The following is a 20,702-nucleotide window of genomic DNA, read 5'->3' as shown; positions in this document are numbered from 1 at the left end:
TTTTCATGTTGTCTTTGTACCTTCCTTTCTTGCATTGTGGATCTGAGATATTACAGTTTCCACCCTATAATATTTTAATATCTATGCAGATTATCTGAACCTCACCTTGGTGTTGGGCTTCCAGACACTAATGGTGTCCTGTGATGGATGTTACTGCAAATAAAGGTGGTGACAGCAATACTGGAGGTAACTCGAGATAGCAATGGAGGTGTCCCATGATGGATGCAGCTCTTTCAGAGATGGGGCTGAAATGGTGGGCCTTACAGTGGCTTTGGAATGCCTGTTCCAAGATGCAGCTGCTTCTTATAATGTCCATATACAGCATAGGCATACTAATTCAAATTTTCAGAAGGTGAAGGGTGCTGCATGGGGAGAGTTATGGCAATGGTTGCAGTATCCCAAGATGGAGGTAGATTAGGCCTGGGCCTCCAGGTGGGGCCTAGAGGATGGACCAAGGCCTACCCTGGGCCTGGACTCCTGAGTAGGTCTGCTGGCCGGCTGGGACAGTGCTGAGCTAGGATCTGAGCTCTGGAGTGAATGTACTGGTCAACCGGGGTGGTGGGGGATGAGGGCCTAACCTGGACCTGGGCTCCTGCACAGGTCAGCAGAGGCAGTCCTAGGCCTGGGCCTGGATCCAGTGTTGGTCAGCAGGTCCATAATTTATTTTTTTATTTGTTCTTGAAAAGAAAGAAAATAGACATGATGCCAAATGATAAATGTGCCCTTTTTTGAAAATGGAGAATAGGGATCACAGCTCTCAAATGTGTTGGCATATTTGCATTTTCGGTTACTAAACAGCTTCCTCCTTTCAGAAATGTATTCCCAAATTGCTAACTGAGAAGCCTTGGTATCTTTGAGAATAAAAGATGTGTTCCTTTGATGCACTCTGAGTACTTTTAACACAACTGAACACCTGTAAATCAAAAAGAAAAAGAAAAAAAAAGACTTAATTCAACTTAATTCTCAGAACACTTTTCCTGTTACTTTAAAAACGTGGTTTCTTATTTTTTTTATTGAGCCCAGGGGCACTTAGCCACTGAGCCACATCCCCAGCTCTTTTTATCTTTTATTTAGAGACAGGGTATCACTAACTTTCTTGGGGCCTTGGTAAGTTGCTAAGGCTGGCTTTGAAAATGCAATCTAGCAACACACACTTGCCTCAACTTCCAAAGCCACTGAGATTACAGAAAGGTGGTTTCTTGACCTGTAGGGGGCCAGCTTTCTTCTTTTCCTTCTCCAACATTTTCCATTTTCCTTTGTCACTTTCTAGCAATTTTACCTGAATGGAAAAGTGTTTATAAGATCAAGTTATGAGAAGACATACAAAATAATCATGTGACACACACAAAAAAAATCTATATTCAAGGAGTTCCAAAGGAAGACAGAAGATCAACATGCCAAGGCAAGGTTGCTAAACTGGTGGTTGGGCCACGAAGCTTGGGAAGAAGCTGAGATTTTTTGAAGACAAATTGGCCAATGTTGTAGTGGAACCTGTATCAGGATATATGCAGGAGGGAATAAATTCATAGCAACACCTCTTGGTAAGTAACTTTTCCTTTTTATCCTAGTAATGTAAAATGAATAGACACTTTTTAGAAAAAAAAACAAACTTAAAATCAACCTTATCTGTCTCTGCCTCATTCTTGTCTTCAGAACACAAAGGACCAGTCTGCAGGACTGGGCTGCTGGATATGGAAACAAAATCACTTTGTAGATGTTTTTTTTTTCTCTACAGTGTCAGGAAATGTATTGATATTATTCTTTTAGAAAGTACATACATACAAAGGATAGCCTCAGGATAGAAATTAAAATACATTAAGAAGCATTTTTGTTACCACTGGTATAAATTATTGCTTTAAGAAGCTTTTGATTGTAGGTCTTTCATATTAAAATCCTCCAAACAGATTTTTAGTAGTTGTCTTCTCTATATTTTGAAATCAGACATAGTATTCCATTATCCAGATAACCAACAAAATCAATATTTTTGATTTTGAACTCTTCCCTAGCAATAGTACAAAAAATTAATTCTCATAGTACATTGCTACAGAACATTAGTAAATCCCTCTTCATCTACCTCTAGCTCTTTAGATGAAAGGCCATTATTCAACTTCTATGTGACAGTGATTCTTGTTGTATTGCCTATAGATGGCACAGATTACTGAAATTTGCTTGTTCCACACATAACTTCAATCCAAGGTTTTCTTTTCTCATATGCTCATTCATTCTCTATCCATACATTTATTGAACATGGTTTTGTCATTGCATGCTGAAGATTAAAGGGTAGATTACACACAGGCTTAACACTTAATAGCTTCCTGGCCCATAGGTGTGTGTTGCTAGATTTTGCCTTGGTTGTGCCTCACTGTGGTTTTTTTGCCTCTGAATTCCAGAGAGGCTGGAGATCCTGGGTTGAACTCTTTTCATTTCTTAATTTGTGTGGAACTTATGGCTTATAATGTCCATATACAGCATAAGCATACTAATTAAAATATTGGAAACATAAATAATTTAAGCTGAAATGAAACAGTCTGAATAAATGATATTCATATTGGACAAGTGGTACTGTATTTGGCAGAAGAATTTGATGAAATGACCCCAAACTAGCCCATTACAAAAAATAATAATAATGTTAGGTAATTTATTTTTTGTAGGCCAAACAGCACACTAAAGCATTTCATTGTCTTCTGTCATCATTCAACAACTCCTTATAAGAAAACTCTCATTTCTTTTTCACAGTGAGGATTACAGAAGTTCATTTACTTCCTAGTCACAGGATCAGCAAATGTGGCAAAGATTGAGATTCAGTGGAGACTTGTCACTCCAAAGCACCTGATCTAGACCATTATGTGATTTTGCAAAATTAGGCCTGTTGTGATATTCTGAACTTTTTCTTCTGTAACTTGTCTTTACATGGGCAATTTGGCTACTCAATAGCAGCTCACAATTTGTATTATTACTCATGCATGATGAGCACAATGTTTCTGCTTCTAATCATGGCACTGGATTACTCCTCTCTCCCCAGAAGATATCATGGAAGTCATACTGAATATGCATTTACTAAATACTCAAGAAATAAATCTTAGTGCACTTCTGCAGAATGACAAGTCATTTTAATCCCATTCCTCTCAATTTTCTTTATGTGGTGCTATCAAATTTGCCAGCAATACTGAAGCTGGTAAAAGAACTACAGCAGCTTTACTGAATAACATTTCTTACTTGTGTAGCTGCCTTGACACTTAGGTTGCAAAATGTGCAGAAATACCCACCAGTTAGGACCCTCTGATGGGCAATTTCAATGCTCTGGAGGCTGCAGTGTATATTTTTGAAGTAAAAAACAGCAGTCCTTTCAAAAGGAACTGTTAAAGAGAGCATCTCATCATTATTCATTTCCATTCTGGCAGAGCTCATGACGTCTCCTATCAAGGAAAAAGAAGTAGGTTCATAATCAAAGCCAGATGTTTATCCTTCTACACATATGAACCCCAACATACTAAGAAGTTATTTTGAATATATGCTTATTAAGATTTAACTGTATGATTACTATGATTGGTTGCCTTTGAAATTAAGGAAATAGTAAATATCTGTTTCTGCTTATAATGTTCACTCTCTTAATTGATTGGCCTACAAAATTAAAAATTATATTGTCACAAATAGCAGTTGAGAAATATTGCTTTTTAAAATAACCTTTCCATTAGGAATTTTGCCCAGGCTTCACCCTATATTTTTTTAAAGAGAGAGAGAGAGAATTTTAATATTTATTTTTTAGTTATCGGTAGACACAACATCTTTGTTTGTATGTGGTGCTGAGGATCGAACCCAGGCCGCACGCATGCCAGGCGATTGCGCTACTGCTTGAGCCACATCCCCAGCCCAAGGCTTCACCCAAGGCTTCAAATGAAAACATGAATCACTCCACAATGTTCTGAGTCATCTCAGATCTCAGTGTCTTTAGGTTATCCCATATGGTGATATCACTGGATATTATTCTTTCACAAAGCAAAATGAAGGCATTTTCCCATTTACTATTATTCTATAAATGTGTAAAATAGTATAAATTATACAGACCTCATTCCCAAATAATAATTAGTGATTCTAATTTTATTTCTTTGTTTTGTTTTATTTGTTTTACCAGTGGTATTTCCAATACAGCGTTAACCTACATAAATTTTAGACTGATATCTTCTCCATGTTGGGTTATTGATCAGAGGGCTGGAAGAACAATTTTTCATGTAAAAGGTTGTGCAAAGGATACACCATAAGGCCCTTGTATTGCCTGCTTAACGGGCCTGTTACACCCCTTTTATTGCCTGCTTTACACACCTGTTTAATCACAAGGCAATCCCCATATTTGGTTATTTGGGGGAAAGAAAGCCTCTTATATTCCTGTATTTTCAGCATGTTTAAATTCAACATGTCGTCATCTCTATCACAAAACTAACATTTGTGTCAATGATCTGATTGCTTGTGCCTCCGTGTATTGGGTCATGCAGATAACATATAGAGACCTGAGATAGCTTTGAGGACCAGGCCTTCTGCCCTTTCTCTGATCATTTTTCCTTGAAGTGCCAAGCCGGTAGTTGGAAGCTGTAATTTAGCAGGAGCTGAACAAAAAAGCTTTTGAGACTGATTGTTCTGTTGAAAGCTGGAATTCATGTGTCTTGCTACTAATGATTGGGAAAAGAGCCATTGTTTTATACAACACAGGGAAGCATTTCCACACACTGACTACTGATAGTGATGTTGAATCCATTGGCACTCTTGTCATATTTTTAAGATAAATAAACTCTTTAAATTTATTTGATTTGCTCAGTCACAGATCCTGTTATGAGCAAGTTAACCAGGACCAGAACCCTGGTCTCTTAAGAATTCCAGACCATCATGTTGCCTCCAAAATTTGCAAAACTCACAAAAGCCAAACTCATCTGACTTTTTGCTAAGGGTAGAATCACTGTGTCATATTATGAAAAGGTCTTCGGTGTTGGAACCAAACTTGTTGTCACAGGTGAGTATCAGAAGAATACAGAACTTTTGAATTAATGGAGGGAAGACATGAAATGATTCTACTGGAATAACAGTAAGAATGTCATGTCAAGAGAAAAGAGAGTGAGGGGAGTTTAATGTGCTTGTCTTAGGAGAGATTTTAATACAAATTCTCAGTTAATTTATATGAAGCCAACATTGTATGAATACTATAGTAGGATTTGTCTTTGTTGACATGTGAACTTCTATGAAATGCTGTTATATAATGATATTATTTAAGTGTTTGACAGTGGGACAAATTTTATTATTACGTATAAGTCAGAGATAGACTCAGTGGACTGGACACATTCCTTGTTCTAGTGGTTAAAACTTTGGGGAAGAGACAGAGGATTGCAGTGAGGTCCACCTGGATCTCTGTTTCCCTCAGAGTTCAGGGAAGTTTGGCAATCATTTTGGCATCAGTTTCCTAATTCATAATAAGGGATGACAGTATGAAACCAGAAGGTTATGTGACAATTGAATGAGTTAATGAGAAGAAAGTTCTTGGCACATTATCCAACACATAATAGGTGCCCTGTAAATTTTCTTCCAATTCAAATGTAAAGTGAGTATCATCTCCACTTGGAGAGATGTTTTGATCCAATAACATTTGCTATTCTTCAGAGGATTCAAGTATAGTCCTAACTGCTGCAATGGAAGGTTACTTTAACATTCACTCACAGGAAAAAAAAATGAATCTGGAATTGTTCTTTTTTTTTTTAGAAAAATTTTAGCATTTACTAATAAAAATAACACTAAAATGTGTTTAAGAATTTCTGTTTAAATCATGCTATACATGTTTGAATTTTAATCATATATCTCCACTGAACATGTATCTTATATCAACTTTTATTTCTCCCACAATTTTAGCCAGTAAGATTACTCTGATATATATAAATTGATACACAAAATGCTCTATATGTAAAATCAATGAAACCATGGGAAGCTTGTCACAAATCTAAAATGTATATTAAATATGAAATAGCTATTACAACTTAGTTGATGAAAGAAAAAAAGAAAAAATAGACCATAGTTAAGAAACATTTCACATATAGTTTTGAAATATAACTTCAATAGTAAATTAAATTGTTATTTGATAAACTTATATGAAATACATATCACTGCATTTTAAAATACAAATTAAGCAATGTTATTAGGTAAATGAACACACAAAATTAATTGGATAGGTTTACTGATTTTTAAATAAAATGTGATGGCCATTCTATTCATTATTCAAATAAAATAGGTTGGCTGCCATTTTATGTATAGTAAAAAATGTTTGGCCATGAAAATACTCTTAATACAGATATTTAAAAGCAATGCTTTAGAAGAGCACTTATCATAAGAATTCAGACAATAGGTACTAACTGTACATAATCAAGTACACTACTTACTGCTTAGTCAACTATTATTGAGAAAGTTATGGAAGTTAAAGATTCACTTTATTGTTGTAGCATGAAATTTAAATTATAAAGGAAAGAGGCAAGAGGTAATAATGGTGGGGAATTGTCCATAAACATTTTCCAATCATCATATGAGTTCAATGTCTTCATTTTAATGAATCAGAAGATTCCCCATGAAGAACTAAAAGTCTCTTAGATGAAAATTAGAGTTCTTAACCCATTGACTTTGACTAAAATTATACAAATATAATCCATAATTGAAAATTTAGTCTTAACTTTTATAGCATGAATTTTAAACCACAAATAATGTAGACAGTTGGATAATTATATAGTCTCTTACTCTTTGTGTTAAAAGCAAACTGAGTGAAATTTAAAAAGCATACTAAGAAGAACCAATTGTATTTATAACACATCCAGGAATATAAACATCTTATGATTCTTGATTTTGTTTAAGAGTAAGGAGTTTTGCTATACAGTCAGAAATCATCAAGAACTTTTGATCCTTTCTTCTCAAAAGTGAAATTCAATTTTTCTTTTCCTAAAAAATTGCCTCTGGAATTATTATACTATATTAACTTCAAACTAGATGAAGGGGAGTATTGGCAAAGTATTTGAATTTCAAGTGGAAATCAATTTGAATCATTTAATCATTTACAATAAGTCATTATATTAAAAATAAACTTAAAACCAGCTAACATTCCAGACACAATGACATGCCATTTTAAACAAGGTATGCTTTCTTGTACTTTTTGATATTATATCTGTGAGACACTCTTGAATCATTACTTTTAATATAATACCAATAATATATGCCATTATTCAGCAGATTAAGAGGAAGAGAACAATGGAAGACCAGAACCCAAATATCAGATATAAGTTTGATACAAACTTTTAGACAGAACCTAAGAATCAAATTTAGGTGTAATGAGATGTAAAGATCCTCTCCTTAAACCAGTTAATTCCTATCAAAGCATGTATGAAAATACGGTAGTGATGCTTGAACTTCAAAAAAAAATTATAATAACAAAATCTGTTTTTGGAAAACATTTTCAAAAGCAAACGTTTTGATAAGCACATTAATTGATGAGATCAGCACAATAGAATTTTACAATATAATCAATGTAAACATTTACTAGGAGTTTTTAAAATGTCATTTTGTGGCAAAATTCAAAACACTGTGGAATTTGGAAGTACAGGGTTAAACACTGCCCAACACAAAGGCCTGGAGTAGGTCACATATGAATGTGAGATGTTGTAAAACATCAGACATTAATTGGAAAAGGAAAAATCTTTAGAACTTGGCAAGGGAACTACATTTGAAGCTAAGAGATGAACTGATATACTGTAAGTATTCAAGAAATGCATGCCCAGTGAAACAAGTGACAGTGTATTATTACAAACTTAAAAGTAAACCTACCTCCTGACATTTATTCATATGAGAAATAAGATAAGTAGGATGCATTCAAGAGTCAGCTAAATGAAAACTGGCTTGCACAGAATCACAGAGCATGAAACTATGAGATACTTGTTCAGAGAGCAGAAGTGCCAAAAGATGGGCAAAGGAAGCACTTGAGAAGCACTTGAGAAGGAGAAGGGACCACAGAGCCTCATTTACAGAGGTCACTAAAGTGGCATGGTTGTCTTCCCCTCCTCTGAATTATACCTTGACAAAATGCTCCATTATCAGAAAACCAAAGAGATAGAAAAAAAAAAATAAGTGGCGTTATGAGCATAGAAAGCCTTGTTCATGAACAGTTAGAAGTCACATCCTCCTCAGTATGTTGAGAACAAAGATCAAGTTTTCATCCAGGCTCTGACATTTCATAGCTGTGACTTTTGACAAGCTACCTAACTTCTTTACACAACTGTAAAGTAAGGACAATAATTAATACTTTACTACCTCTGAGAGATGAAAGACCAGGATGGTCACTATTTCAATGGAAACTTGCTTGTGCTAACAAGCAATATTTGTGTTGCTCCAATTATTCTTTTAAATTGATATTCCTCCACAGATAAAAGGTTTGATGCAGACACTTCCCCGAAGCCCACGATTTTTCTTCCTTCAGTTACTGAAATAAAACTTCATAAGGCTGGGACACATCTTTGTCTTATCGAGAACTTTTTCCCTGATGTTATTACGGTATTTTGGAAAGAGAAGTATGGTGATAGGATTCTGGAATCCCAGCAGGGAGATACCATGAAGACTAAAGACACTTACATGAAGATGAGCTGGATAACTGTGACTGAAGAATCAATGGATAAAGAGCGCAAGTGTGTTGTCAAACATGAGAAAAATAGAGGGGGAGGTGATCAAGAGATTCTGTTTCCTGCAATAAAGAAAGGTATGTGCACATGAATGTAAATATAAATTTCTAGAAAAAATATTTTGAAATGGAATTATCCATCTTTTCAATCAAGTATTAAGAAAAACAAGTATGTCTTTTTTAAAAATCATATTTCATAGTAACGTAAATTCCCTATTATTTTCCTTATTGAAGTAAAATGATATAGACAGGTGAAAACATGGAAAAATGCCTTAAGCTTTTTAATTCTCTATTTCAATATTTAAAATATTGAAACAACAAGATATGTTTTTAGAATTTTATGTGGATGAAATAAATAACATACATGAAAGGATCTAACAAAATGTTAACTGCTGAAAAGTGTCTTCCATTTCGGATGATTTTATTTGATTTAGAATTTTTAAAATCAGAACAATTATAGTCTTTCAGACTTCATTCTTGCCATGCACAAAGTTTAATCTACAAAGAAGGAGTGCTCAGTTAACAAAATGGTGCTCAGACAAGAGTAAGAACATAGTTCAAAAGCAAAAAATAAGGAAGAAATAAACTTGACCACTGAAGTATTAAGGTGGCCTTGAGTTGTTCTGATTTTTATTTTACATATCACTGTTAAACAATGTTTATTGACTTATGCTTGAATAAGGCTAACATGTATGAAAATACTCCACTTCTCTGTGATGCAAATGCTTCTTGCCATTGGTAAATGCAGCTATATACATGTTTCCTGTTCTGCTAGCATACTCCAGGCCTGAGTTGGAATGTGATGAATATTCTAGGATTAGTGCCCCTAATAGGACTTGCTGCAGGCAATAGAGAATCCTCTTTCCCTATCACTCAGGGCCATGTATGACTCAGGCATAATGTCCCAAAGGAATCCTTTGGATGTAGTGAGGTACATATCCACACAGCTGGGCAGAGCCCTGACTGTGCAGAAGCCTAGAAGTAGTCCAGAGACTCAATAGGTAACACAGTCCTGAGTGTTAAACAACAGTTGAAATGTCGCAGTGGGCATGGGAAGCAATCTTTTTATAATTTTCCCAGTGGCCAGAAGCCCCATTTTATCAGTGAGGAACACAAACATAGTAAAAGTGGTGAAGACCTTTTCCGTGTTCCACCCAGCTTTTCCAAGTAAGGATTCAGCCTCTGGGGACCCTTACTTTCTGCTATGACCAATGAGGTCTGAACATTTGCCTGATTTTCCCTGGAGCTATGATGAAGATCAAATGAAAAAAGGTAGATCCTGGATTCAGTTATTTATATATTTATTGCTCTTATTCATAGCCTTTCCTAAAACAAATTAAAGTAAGAATACAAAGACCTCATCAATTTTCCATTTCCCTTGCTGAGAAACAGAGGGAAGACACGTAAGTAACATACAAGGTTAACTTAACCACTACGTTTATATGCCCAATTAGGCTCATATTTTTGTAGCAATTAGGGAAAAATAAAAATAATAGTAAGTTCCATGGTGATGAATATCATGCAGGAGAGAGGTTCCAGTTTAATAATGATTTACAAGGCACTAATTTTAAAACAAATTACTCTCATGGGTTCTTGTCACTAAAGTGCTGAAGTGGGAGCTTCTTCTATCCATGACATTCTACAATGCTTTCCATTGGTGATTATTAAATTTTTTTTTTACAAAAATAACACCTGGAAGCACAAATGAGTGAAATAATTATTTTTAAGGTAGATAAAATTAATTGGTTCCAATTTGCGACCAACATTGATTTAGACAATTTAGAAAACACAGATTTTATTATTAGGGACTCTGCTGTATTCTTTCTGCCTCAATCAGTTCCAATTAGTTCATGGTGATTGTGACTGTCATTTATCTTTTAGTGAATAAAGTCACTTTAAGAAAACTAATGTACCTTCAAGTTCTAAAAGTCAGTTCTTGAAAATATTTCAAATCTAAACATGACAATACTTACATTTATATTTTGGAACTAACTCCCAAAATCCTATACCACAACTCCATCTTTAAAAATACAAACAGAATACTCAGTGTTCAATGAAATGCTGTAGGGGAATTGTATTCACATGAACAAGAATGCATCTAGAGAAAAAGAATAAACAAAACAGCCATTTTGACTGTGTTTTTGTTTTATCGTTTTTTAAAAAATGTAATCTTTTTTACATGTTTGCTTTTTAAAAATGGTATAATATATACACATATATGCACATAATTATAAACATAAATAAGGCTATATATACATATATGTGTGTGTGTGTGTATGTGTGTGTGTCTGTGTGTTTCTGTGTATCATCTCTGAGTTTAGGCAGAGAGGTAGAAAAGTGACTTGGCCTACCTTCCTATACCCTGAAAGAATTTCATGGAAATGCTGAGTTCCTAAAACAGGAAAAGTTCTTTGGCTAAGAATAATTAAGATGCTATAGGAGAAGATTTTACTTTGGTCCACAATGGTGGAATGATTTGTCCACTAAATATTTTGTTTATATTTGTATGAATTATTTTTAAAATCTACTTTGCTCATGTACATGAAACATTTAACCCAAGAGCTTGGTACAGCCGTGATCATTTAACAGGTATTAGATTGTGTCAGTATTGATTTATTCATGCCCACAAACATCACATCTCTAGAAAATGATACACATGAACCAGGGACATTAGGGATAGACATGATTTGGAAGGTATATCTGCTGTCTTCTGTTCAGATTAGAAATTTCTTCAAATCAGACGCCTTTGAATGTGTATAATTCTGTTGTCAACATAGATTGGATGGATTTCTTTTGAGCTCAACATTTCATGTGAGCAGTGTCTGCTGGATCCTGTAAAACAACCAATATTCTGCTTCTTATTCCATTGAACTTGTATTTGTGGATCACTTGCTTTGAGTAATTTCCTGGGCAAGAATCTGTGAATACAGAGGAGAAACACATAGTCATGGATGTGCATTCAGATTGCGATAAAAGGAAAAAGACTGTAACATTGGTGAAGCTCACTTTTTGAAAACAACGAACTAGTTTTGATTTAAAAATATACATGTGTGTATACGCATATATATGTATATACATATCTATACACACAAACGTAGACACATATAAATTCCAGAAACTTCATCATCTTCATGTGCAGAACCATTATGTATGAGTACTATTAAATGAATTAGAAACCACGTATTTTTGAAAAGGTGGAGCTCCCATTTTTAATGTGTATCACTCCTGTCTCTGTGGACAAATTGAATACATTAAGTATCAAATAATAAGGGTAAATAATTGACTGCTATTTGCTCTCATTGCTTTTAGTTGTGCCCACAATGAAACCCACAGAAGCCAACTTGAGAAATGAAAATGGTAAGTTTCAGAGTGTGTTTGCATTCATCTCATGCCATTTCATTTTTCCACTATTAATTATCTTAACTTTTGAAATTCCTTCATCTAAGGTAGAAAAATCAGAATGTCTAGTTGTTCCACAATACAGTAAGTGGCATTTTAAGGTATACCTCATTTCCTCACATCAACCTAATACAGTAAACTACCTATCTTGTTATGAGATTGGTAAATTAGAGGATACAATGATATTCTCTGAAGTATTTCAACAAAGGGAACCCATTCATTTATTTGTTTGTATGATTGGGTAAAGTATGACATCAAATTACTCAGTTTTGGTTTTTAATCATAGGTAAATAAAATTCTCAAACTCAGTCTCTTAGAAATATGACTTGCCTATTTTTCTCTCCCCAGAAAGAATTGTACTGAAATGCTCTCAGTATCTGTCATTTAAAATAGGTGCATTTTCTAATCATACTAAACATATTTAGAGATTATGTTATTTCTACTAATAACTCTCTCACAATCATATGTATTATTTTTACAAAGTAATTTCCACATTCCCTCTTTTAGTTTCCCTCAAAATCCTTTGAATTCTGGCCCTGCCACACACTGGTAGGAATCCTGGAAAGATAAATGTACTCTTTACCTTTTATTTTCTCATTCATGTTATTGGAACTTTCATAATTCAACTCACTTAATTGTGAATGAGGACTTAAAACAAGATAATGCTTGTGAGGCATTAACTTGTGATCAATGAGTAGGAACCAATTTCATGAATGTTGTTCTCTCATGTCCACAAACACCACACTTCCAGAAAATCATGTGCACCAATCAAGAATAATGGAGAAATGCATGATGTAGAAAGGTTCAACTGCTTCTAGTATTTACATGAAAAATTTCTTTAAATCAGACTCTTTCCTTTACCTGTTGATTCTGGGAGTGGATGGATTATTTTAGAGTTTAACACTTCATATCAGCCATGTGTGCTGGATCCTATAAAGCAGCCAATTTTCTGTTTATTTTTCCATTGAATGTGCATTTGAGTATCACCTACTTTGGAGCACACACTGGGTGAGGAGCTGTGAATATACCAGAAAACCAGACAATCTTGGATATGATACACTCCAGTTGTGATAAAAAGGAAAAAGTTATCTGCCAGGAAGATCAACATTCTTGTATGCAAAAACGTAGTATAAGAATGATACCTACTGAATTGCATACAGTGAACCTAATTACCTTTGGAATTATGGGGATCTCATTTTAAATGATTGTCTCTCTATTCTTGACAGACACATACGTATTTATTTATTTATATGCAGAGTAACTGTGTGTATACACATACTCATACACTTTTAAATAATAGAGGAATTATTGACTAGTACTTGCTCTCTTTTCTTCTAGCTGTCACCACTATTAATCCCAGAGAAGCTGATCTGGAAGTTGAAAATGGTAGGTTTTAGTGTATGTTTACCTTTATCTCATGCTGTAGCGTTTTCCCCTCCTAATCATCTTAACTTTTGAATTCCCTAGTTAAGGAAAAGCCAGAATAGCTGGCTTTTGCAAAATAGTCTGACATTTTAATTAACCCATCATTAATTAATGACTCCCAAAAGTCATAGTGGGTAAAAGCAACTCTTGTCTCGAGTTTTATTCAAAGAAATCGAGATGTGACTTTTCCTACCTTGTAACATAAGAAATAACTGAAGAAAAATATTCCCTCTGCTAAAGTTGGCTGGTTAAAAAAAAACAAATAGCTCATGTGCTCAGAATATTTAAAATACAAGAAGATTGTCTATTATATTCTTTATACTTAAATTTTTATTCATAATTTAAGTATTCAGTTTACTTAAATCACTTGTCCTATTGTTCTCAGAAGCAGAACACCTACAAAATTTCCATTGATTAATAAGTGTACCACTTATGGTAACTATGAAATAATTGTATTTTTAAAGGTCCATTCTTTTGAGAGAAGTAATGGTTAATTTTAATAATGATTTCTGACCAATTTAAATGCATCCATGTTGATTATATTGAAATATTTTCAGAATTGAGAACTTGATCTTAATGGCTTAAATATTTTTTGGTATTTAAATGAAATAATGCACACAAGGCATTTAACCTAGTGTCTGACACAGCAATGATCACTAATAAGGTACGACCTTTTATTAATATAGATTAATTCTCATGTATCTCTGTCAGTGGATATTACACACAAACATAAATCGCACAAAGAGAGTAAAACATGGTGATGGATAATTGTTTAGTATTTGTTCTCATTTTTTTAACTCATTATGCTACTTCTTTGAAAGAGGAAAATGGTTTTAGTGTACTTTGACTTATGTTAGGCTACAGCTTTTTCTGCTCATGATCGTCTTTATTTTTGAGCTCCTTTCTTAAGGTAGAAAATTTAGAATGGCTGAAAGTTGCAGAATAGACTGAGTCCAATTTTAAATTAATCCATCATTTCTTTATTTTTCATTTTTAATTAATTTTTAAATTTATATGTAATAGCAGGATGCATTAGAATTCTTATTACACAAATAGACCACAATCTTTCATATCTCTGGTTTTATACAAAGTATATTTACATCAATTCATGTCTTTATACATGTACTTTGAATAATATTGTTCATCACATTTCATTATCATTTCTAACTCCATACCTCCTCCCTTCCCTTCCCACCTCTCTGCCCTATCTAGAGTTAATTCATCATTTCTTAGACCTCGTATTATTGTAGCAAATAAATTGTTTTAGATAGGATGATAGTGAATTAGAAGATACAGTGGCATGCTCTGAATTATTTTTACAAACGGACTTCATTTATTTGTGTGTCTGTTTTTCCCTGTAGTGAAAGGAGCAAGCATGATATCAACTTACTTCCAGATTTGTTTGTTTATTTTTAGTATTTTGCTAGCTGCTAATAACATGAACTGTCACAGAGTAATTTTATACAGAAGACTAGAGATGGGGGTCTGCATGCACTTTTGTTCTTAATCCTCAGAAAACCTCTATGATGTGATTCAGCTAGTTTTCTCACATTTTCCAGAGGTGGGCAATGAGCTTAAATTAATGAAGTTTTTTGCCCATTCTACATGTCTATACCAGATGTTTCAATGCAGCTCAGATGATAGAGTTCATACCCTTGCCCTGTTCCACATTCTTCCTCTAAAAGGAGACCTAAAGCAAGGAATTGCTAGGCCAAGGCTCTGAGACCCTACGGCCATATGGTAGTGAGGGTAAGAATATGGGTTCAGAATACCACCAATCTCTAAATAACCAGTTACATAAATATGGGTGAGTGATTTCCATTCTGCAAGTAGTTCTTTGTTAATTTGCCAATTCACAATAATTATATTAAACTCAGAACTATTGGAGTGGCACAAGTCCAGGTGTGAAATGTCTAGAATAGGTTCTTTTTAGCAGGTTCTGGTTCTTTTTCCCTACACATATGCAAAAAACCCTGGTTATTGTTCTCCTGTTTTTTATTCCCCTGGGTCTCTGAACCTCAGCTGCCACCCCAGGCAAGGAGAAGCTGGAACTGCTCATCTAGTTTAGAACAGGGTATCATTTGCACATTTCTGGAGGGCCCTTTTCTGACCAATGGCGAGTTTTATTTAGTTCTGATTGTATGAACGTAGAACCTGTAAAAATTGAAATTATACCAATAATGGTCTTGGTTTGGTGACTCACTACCATTGTATTAAAATAATAATTGAGATAACATATTTCTTTCCAAACTTTGAAGGACATTGATGGCAATTATCCCAAAATATCACAGTTAAAATAAGAGATATGTGGAAAACACTTGTGAATGTACAGGTACCATACATTCCTGGGAATTTGGATTAACCACTTTCTTCCATTTTCTCTAGTGCTTTAAAAAAAAATCTTACACAATCCATGTGGAAGACCACTAAATTTTCTTGGGTTGTACAGTTCCTACATATCCATTGTATTCACAACATGTAAAGCCCAGAGGCTTCCAAATAAATAAGTCTACTGGTATTTAAACTTAACCTGTTGGATGTTGACTGTACTTTCATATGCAGAATCACAGGGTAGATGACAGTGTATTCTATAAAATCATATTGCTGTGGTCATGACCTGGGCCTGACACTTAACAAATACATGCATCAACCAAATTCCTCCTTTCTGTGTCTTCACTTTGTCTGCAAAATGAGAATAAAAATAAACTGTCTCTTGCCATCATGGAACCTTAATAAATATTAAACAGCACTAAAGCTTTTTTTTTAGAGAGAGAGAGAGAGATTTTTAATATTTATTTTTTAGTTTTTGGTGGACACAACATCTTTATTTTATTTTTATGTGGTGCTAAGGATTTAACCCAGTGCCCCACACATGCCAGGCGAGCGCGTTACCACTTGAGCCACATCTCCAGCCCAACACTAAAGCTTTTAATGCAAATTTCCCAGCATACTGTTTGGCATTGTGTTAGTGGTTAGTGAATATTATCTATAAAGACATATTGAGGGTGAAGAAAATCCAAAAATCTAGTTTTACACATACTTTTGTCTTTCACTGGATTCAAAGAACACAGCCCTACTTTTTTTGTTTAAATATTTTTTTAGTTGTTGATTGACCTTCATTTCATTTATTTGTTTATATGTGGTGCTGAGAATTAAATCCAGTGCCTCGCACATGCTAGGCAAGCACTCTACCACTGAGCCACAACTCTAACCCCTACTTTTAATATTAGGAAGCTCCTCAAGTGAATTCTGCAGAGGTTGTTAATGGACTTGAATTGCAAGCTGAGCCTTGCACTGGGTGGTTTGGGTGCGAGTGGTAGATGTTGACCTTTGGGGTTTGGTGGGGGTGGTGTCACTTCAGTGTAGGTCACCAAAAATAAACATCTGTGGCACCCTCCCCCACAAGGGGACCTTTCCTGTCAAATACGGGTGAAACTAATTGTCTGACTTCTCTTAGATGCTCTGAGGTTGCAGTTCACATACACCTCTGCCTACTGGACCTACCTCCTCCTGCTGCTCAAGAGTGTGGTCTACTTGGCCATCGTCACCTTCTGTCTGCTTAGAAGTACAGCTGCTGGTGGCAATGGGAAGAGCTCCTAACAGATGATGGCACAACACAGTCATCTTATCTTCATAGCTTATTGTCCTGAAAAGTGTTTGCTTAGGACCTGGTTGGACTTGTCACTGGGTTCAGGCTTCTTCAATTTTCACAAGTATTATTCTGTCATTGTTGCATAAAGGTTTTTCAAACCAGTGAGCAAATCAGTGAGCAAATTTCACATTCTAATAAGAAGCCCATGGTGGCCTGTAACCTCAGTGTACCCAAAGTCTCCATTAGGCATTCCAGCCAGCCCAAATCATCAAAGCTTTGGTGGGGACAGCATGCAGTTTCTAGTCACAGTGTTTAGGTGTGTACAGTGATGACAGAGAATGGAAGAGCAGTGACTGAGATTGGGGGTCTCTGATGATTTCCTTGTTGTGCCATGCTACTGCCTGAGAATGTTTCTTTGCAAGAGCACAGGATGTCTAGCTACCATGGTAATGCCCCTCCCAAAGAGACTCTGTGTAATAGTCTTATCAGATTTGACCTTGATCTCAGGCATAGAGGATCCCAGGGATAGAGGAATTCTCATGGAAGACAACCACGATGTTTCACTATCTCTGCTACACCTAAGCCTTCCCCCTTAACAGCAACTTTAAACCATGGCCCTACTTGAGTGCTACACAAAGCTCCTAACATTTCACATTGCAACTTTTGAAAAGCTACATAGATGTTTGTAATCCTGTAACTTTCTTGAGCATAAAAAATAATGCTTGCATAGTCTTTAACTGGATAATGTGACATATATAATTAAAGATTGCTGGCATAACTCTTCAGACACTGCTTCTTCATCAGAGAGCAGCTCTCCATCTAAACCCATTTATCTTCATATCTGTGTGTGTTTCATTTTTCTAATCACCCATTGCCCCAGGCCAGTATCACAAATTTGGTTGTGCTTGTCACAGCACTTAGGGTTTTGTATCCTGAAACTACTAAAAGCCTTCCATTTTATACACTCAAAAGCAGCCTTTTTTGCAACTTGGCTTCTTTGCTTCTTTTTCATAATAGATACAATGAATATCAGCGATTTATTTGGAATCATGTGTACTTTAAATTAATGAAACTGAATTGAATGTCCAAAGTGAGAAGCAGCATGACAGCACAACTCTACTTTAGAAATAGTGGGGACCACACTCACATACAGATCACTGTTCTTACTTATCTACAGAGAAGATGAGTGAAATGAAGCAGGGACATAGCTTTTACCAGGAACCAGGCATTCCATGAACCTTCTATGAGCCCTTTAAGGTAGGAACAATTATGGTGTATAGTTTATAGATTGGAAAATATAAATTTTCCCTTATGATCACTATTTTTGAGGTGATGCTCATAATTTAAAGCCAGAGAGACCCAGAGTCTGTGTATGTACACATATGTAATTGACACAATATCATATATTTCTCTCTCCCATTTTTTTGTCACCCATTTTTAATATAACAAAACAATACAATACCAAATGCATGCATCCCTTCTTTGGAGGATCTCACTCATTGGAGGATCCCTTACTAAAGGCATCCTCCAATAAGTGAGAGGACTTCCTTAAGGGTTTGAGTATATTTGTGTTTTCTCTTCTTATGTATATCATGCAACTGTTTTGTCACTAATTTCTAAATTGTCTTCTTATTTGAATAAAACTGTGACCTACTCTGAAATTAACATAATTTCTCCCTTTGTTATAGATGGAATAGAATTTCTGCTTCCCTTTTAAGTGTACATTTGCAACTGCTTCTTTTGGGAAGTGGGCTTTGAGCCTTAGATGCTCTCTCTGCATATAGATAATGTTTTGACTTCCCAGGTCCTTTCATATATATATATATACATGTATGTATGTGAATGCATATATATTCGTGTTTCACCTTCTTACATAAAGTTAGTATACAACGTACATTATTCTGTACTCCTTTTTATTTATAAATCTGAAATCTCTTTTGAGATCAGTGCATAGGGATGTTTAGAGAGCCACAGGTATTTGCCTTAAAATATTAAATCTCATCTGTTCCCTCTGATAGTCTCTTGGTTGTTTCACTATATTCTCATAGTAAATAAACATTTATGTCCATCTGCACATATGTACACTGGTAATTTTGATAGGAAATGCCAACCTGCCCTCCATGGAGAGCCCCACATGGCTCTCCTATCCCCATCCATATGAATTTATGAGTGTGCTGCAAAACATCAGGATTTTGCTAATCTGACAGGTGAAAACTAGGATCTTGTAGTTTTAATTGCTTTTCTCGTTCTTGTTATGAGTGAAGATTAACATCTTTTTTATATGTTTAAGATCTATTTATATCTCTTTGCAACATTTGCTCTGGTCCTTTGACAATTGTTTGCTGTTAATAATAATAGTAAGACTTATGACTCTAGTTTGCTGAGTCTCTCTGCGTTTCTATAAGACATGATACAAAATGTAGTATTTAATGTATGGAAGTTGGGTGAAAAATTAATGCATATTTTTCTATTTTCTTTGATGAATCGTTTGAAAGTCAGAAACTTCTATAAATTTGAATTAAAACAACTTTATATTTAATATTGGAAATGTTTTGCTCATCTACAATCAGCTTCACTTTCTGTGAGATGCATTATTTGAAAAACAAGCAGACATTCCCATTTGGAAACAAAATAAGATCAGTCAGACTCAAAAAATATTATATTTACTTTAGATCTACTCCGTGATGCTCCTGCACTGAACCCACCTCTTTTGGCCACATTCTGTCCCTCTGTTTAAAGATATGGAACCCTCCCTGCCCTGGGATAGAAGAAATGAAGGCAAGAATCTTTGAGATCACTGAGAGTTTGGTGGGGCTGACATCCCTGGCTGGGAACTAGGCATCCCCTCCTCTGGTTTCAACCCTGAGCCCCTCCCCTCCCCCAGTGCACTTGGGCAGCATTGAACGTGAACAGTGCAGAGAGGGAGAGCTGTGGTTATGGGGGACACAGAGTTGCAGGGGGGACTATTGTGGCTGATGGTATTTTATTTTCTCAGACTTCTTTTGTTTTTGTGCTCTGTCAAATGTGGTTGATTCTTGGAAAAGGCTCAGAGTCAAACCGGCCCCTACTGGTTAGGGCAGTTCAGGTGTGGCTGGGGTGTTAGAACAGAAGGTGAGGGCAGTTAAACCACAACCAACTTTGCTCACTTTCAGAAAGCCACAGCTAGTGGAAGGAAACATCCACCTTTATACTGGTAAGGCATGGATGGGACCTGCACTCCCTGCTGTGGTATGCTGGGTTCTCTGGGTTGGATATGAAAAGTTTGTTATCCTTTGTGGGAGGGGGTTGGGAATCTGATGCTCAGGGTTATTCAGATACCACACCACTCCTCTGATACTCTTCTGGTTTTTTCTTTGTTTTTTTGCTTTTGCTTTTGTGGTGCTGGGTTCCAGACAGGACTTGAGCATACTATCTGTGCTAGGTATCCCTGAGCTACATCCTGCCGCTCATGACACTGTTCTGATGGAAAGAGCAAAGGACACATGAAGCCCCAAGATAATAACAAATGTCTGGTTTTTCTCAGGTATTTAATTTAAGGATTCTGGTACCTTCAGGTTAATTTTCTTAGTTTACACGTGTGAGGAAAACCCATGTCCTTGA

The 20,702-nt window shown here is 35.5% G+C and overlaps 1 gene segment (V, D, J or C); it reads left to right on the top strand.

Moving 5' to 3' along the window:
- The first annotated feature begins 1,093 nt into the window (after nt 1-1,093).
- On the top strand, nt 1,094-19,641 carry LOC124103949 (T cell receptor gamma constant 2-like). The segment is given in 5 exon segments: nt 1,094-1,541; nt 8,435-8,764; nt 11,996-12,043; nt 13,424-13,471; nt 16,968-19,641. Coding segments are annotated over 4 exon segments (384 nt in total).
- Nucleotides 19,642-20,702: the final 1,061 nt, after the last annotated feature.

The sequence above is a fragment of the Marmota monax genome, unplaced genomic scaffold, assembly GCF_021218885.2.
Source record: "Marmota monax isolate L192 unplaced genomic scaffold, Marmota_monax_Labrador192_F-V1.1 WCK01_AAM20220418_F8-fsc00107, whole genome shotgun sequence".
NCBI classification, from domain to species: domain Eukaryota; kingdom Metazoa; phylum Chordata; class Mammalia; order Rodentia; family Sciuridae; genus Marmota; species Marmota monax.
Note: the sequence above shows the minus strand (reverse complement) of the source record. Positions and strands in the feature narration are given on the sequence as shown.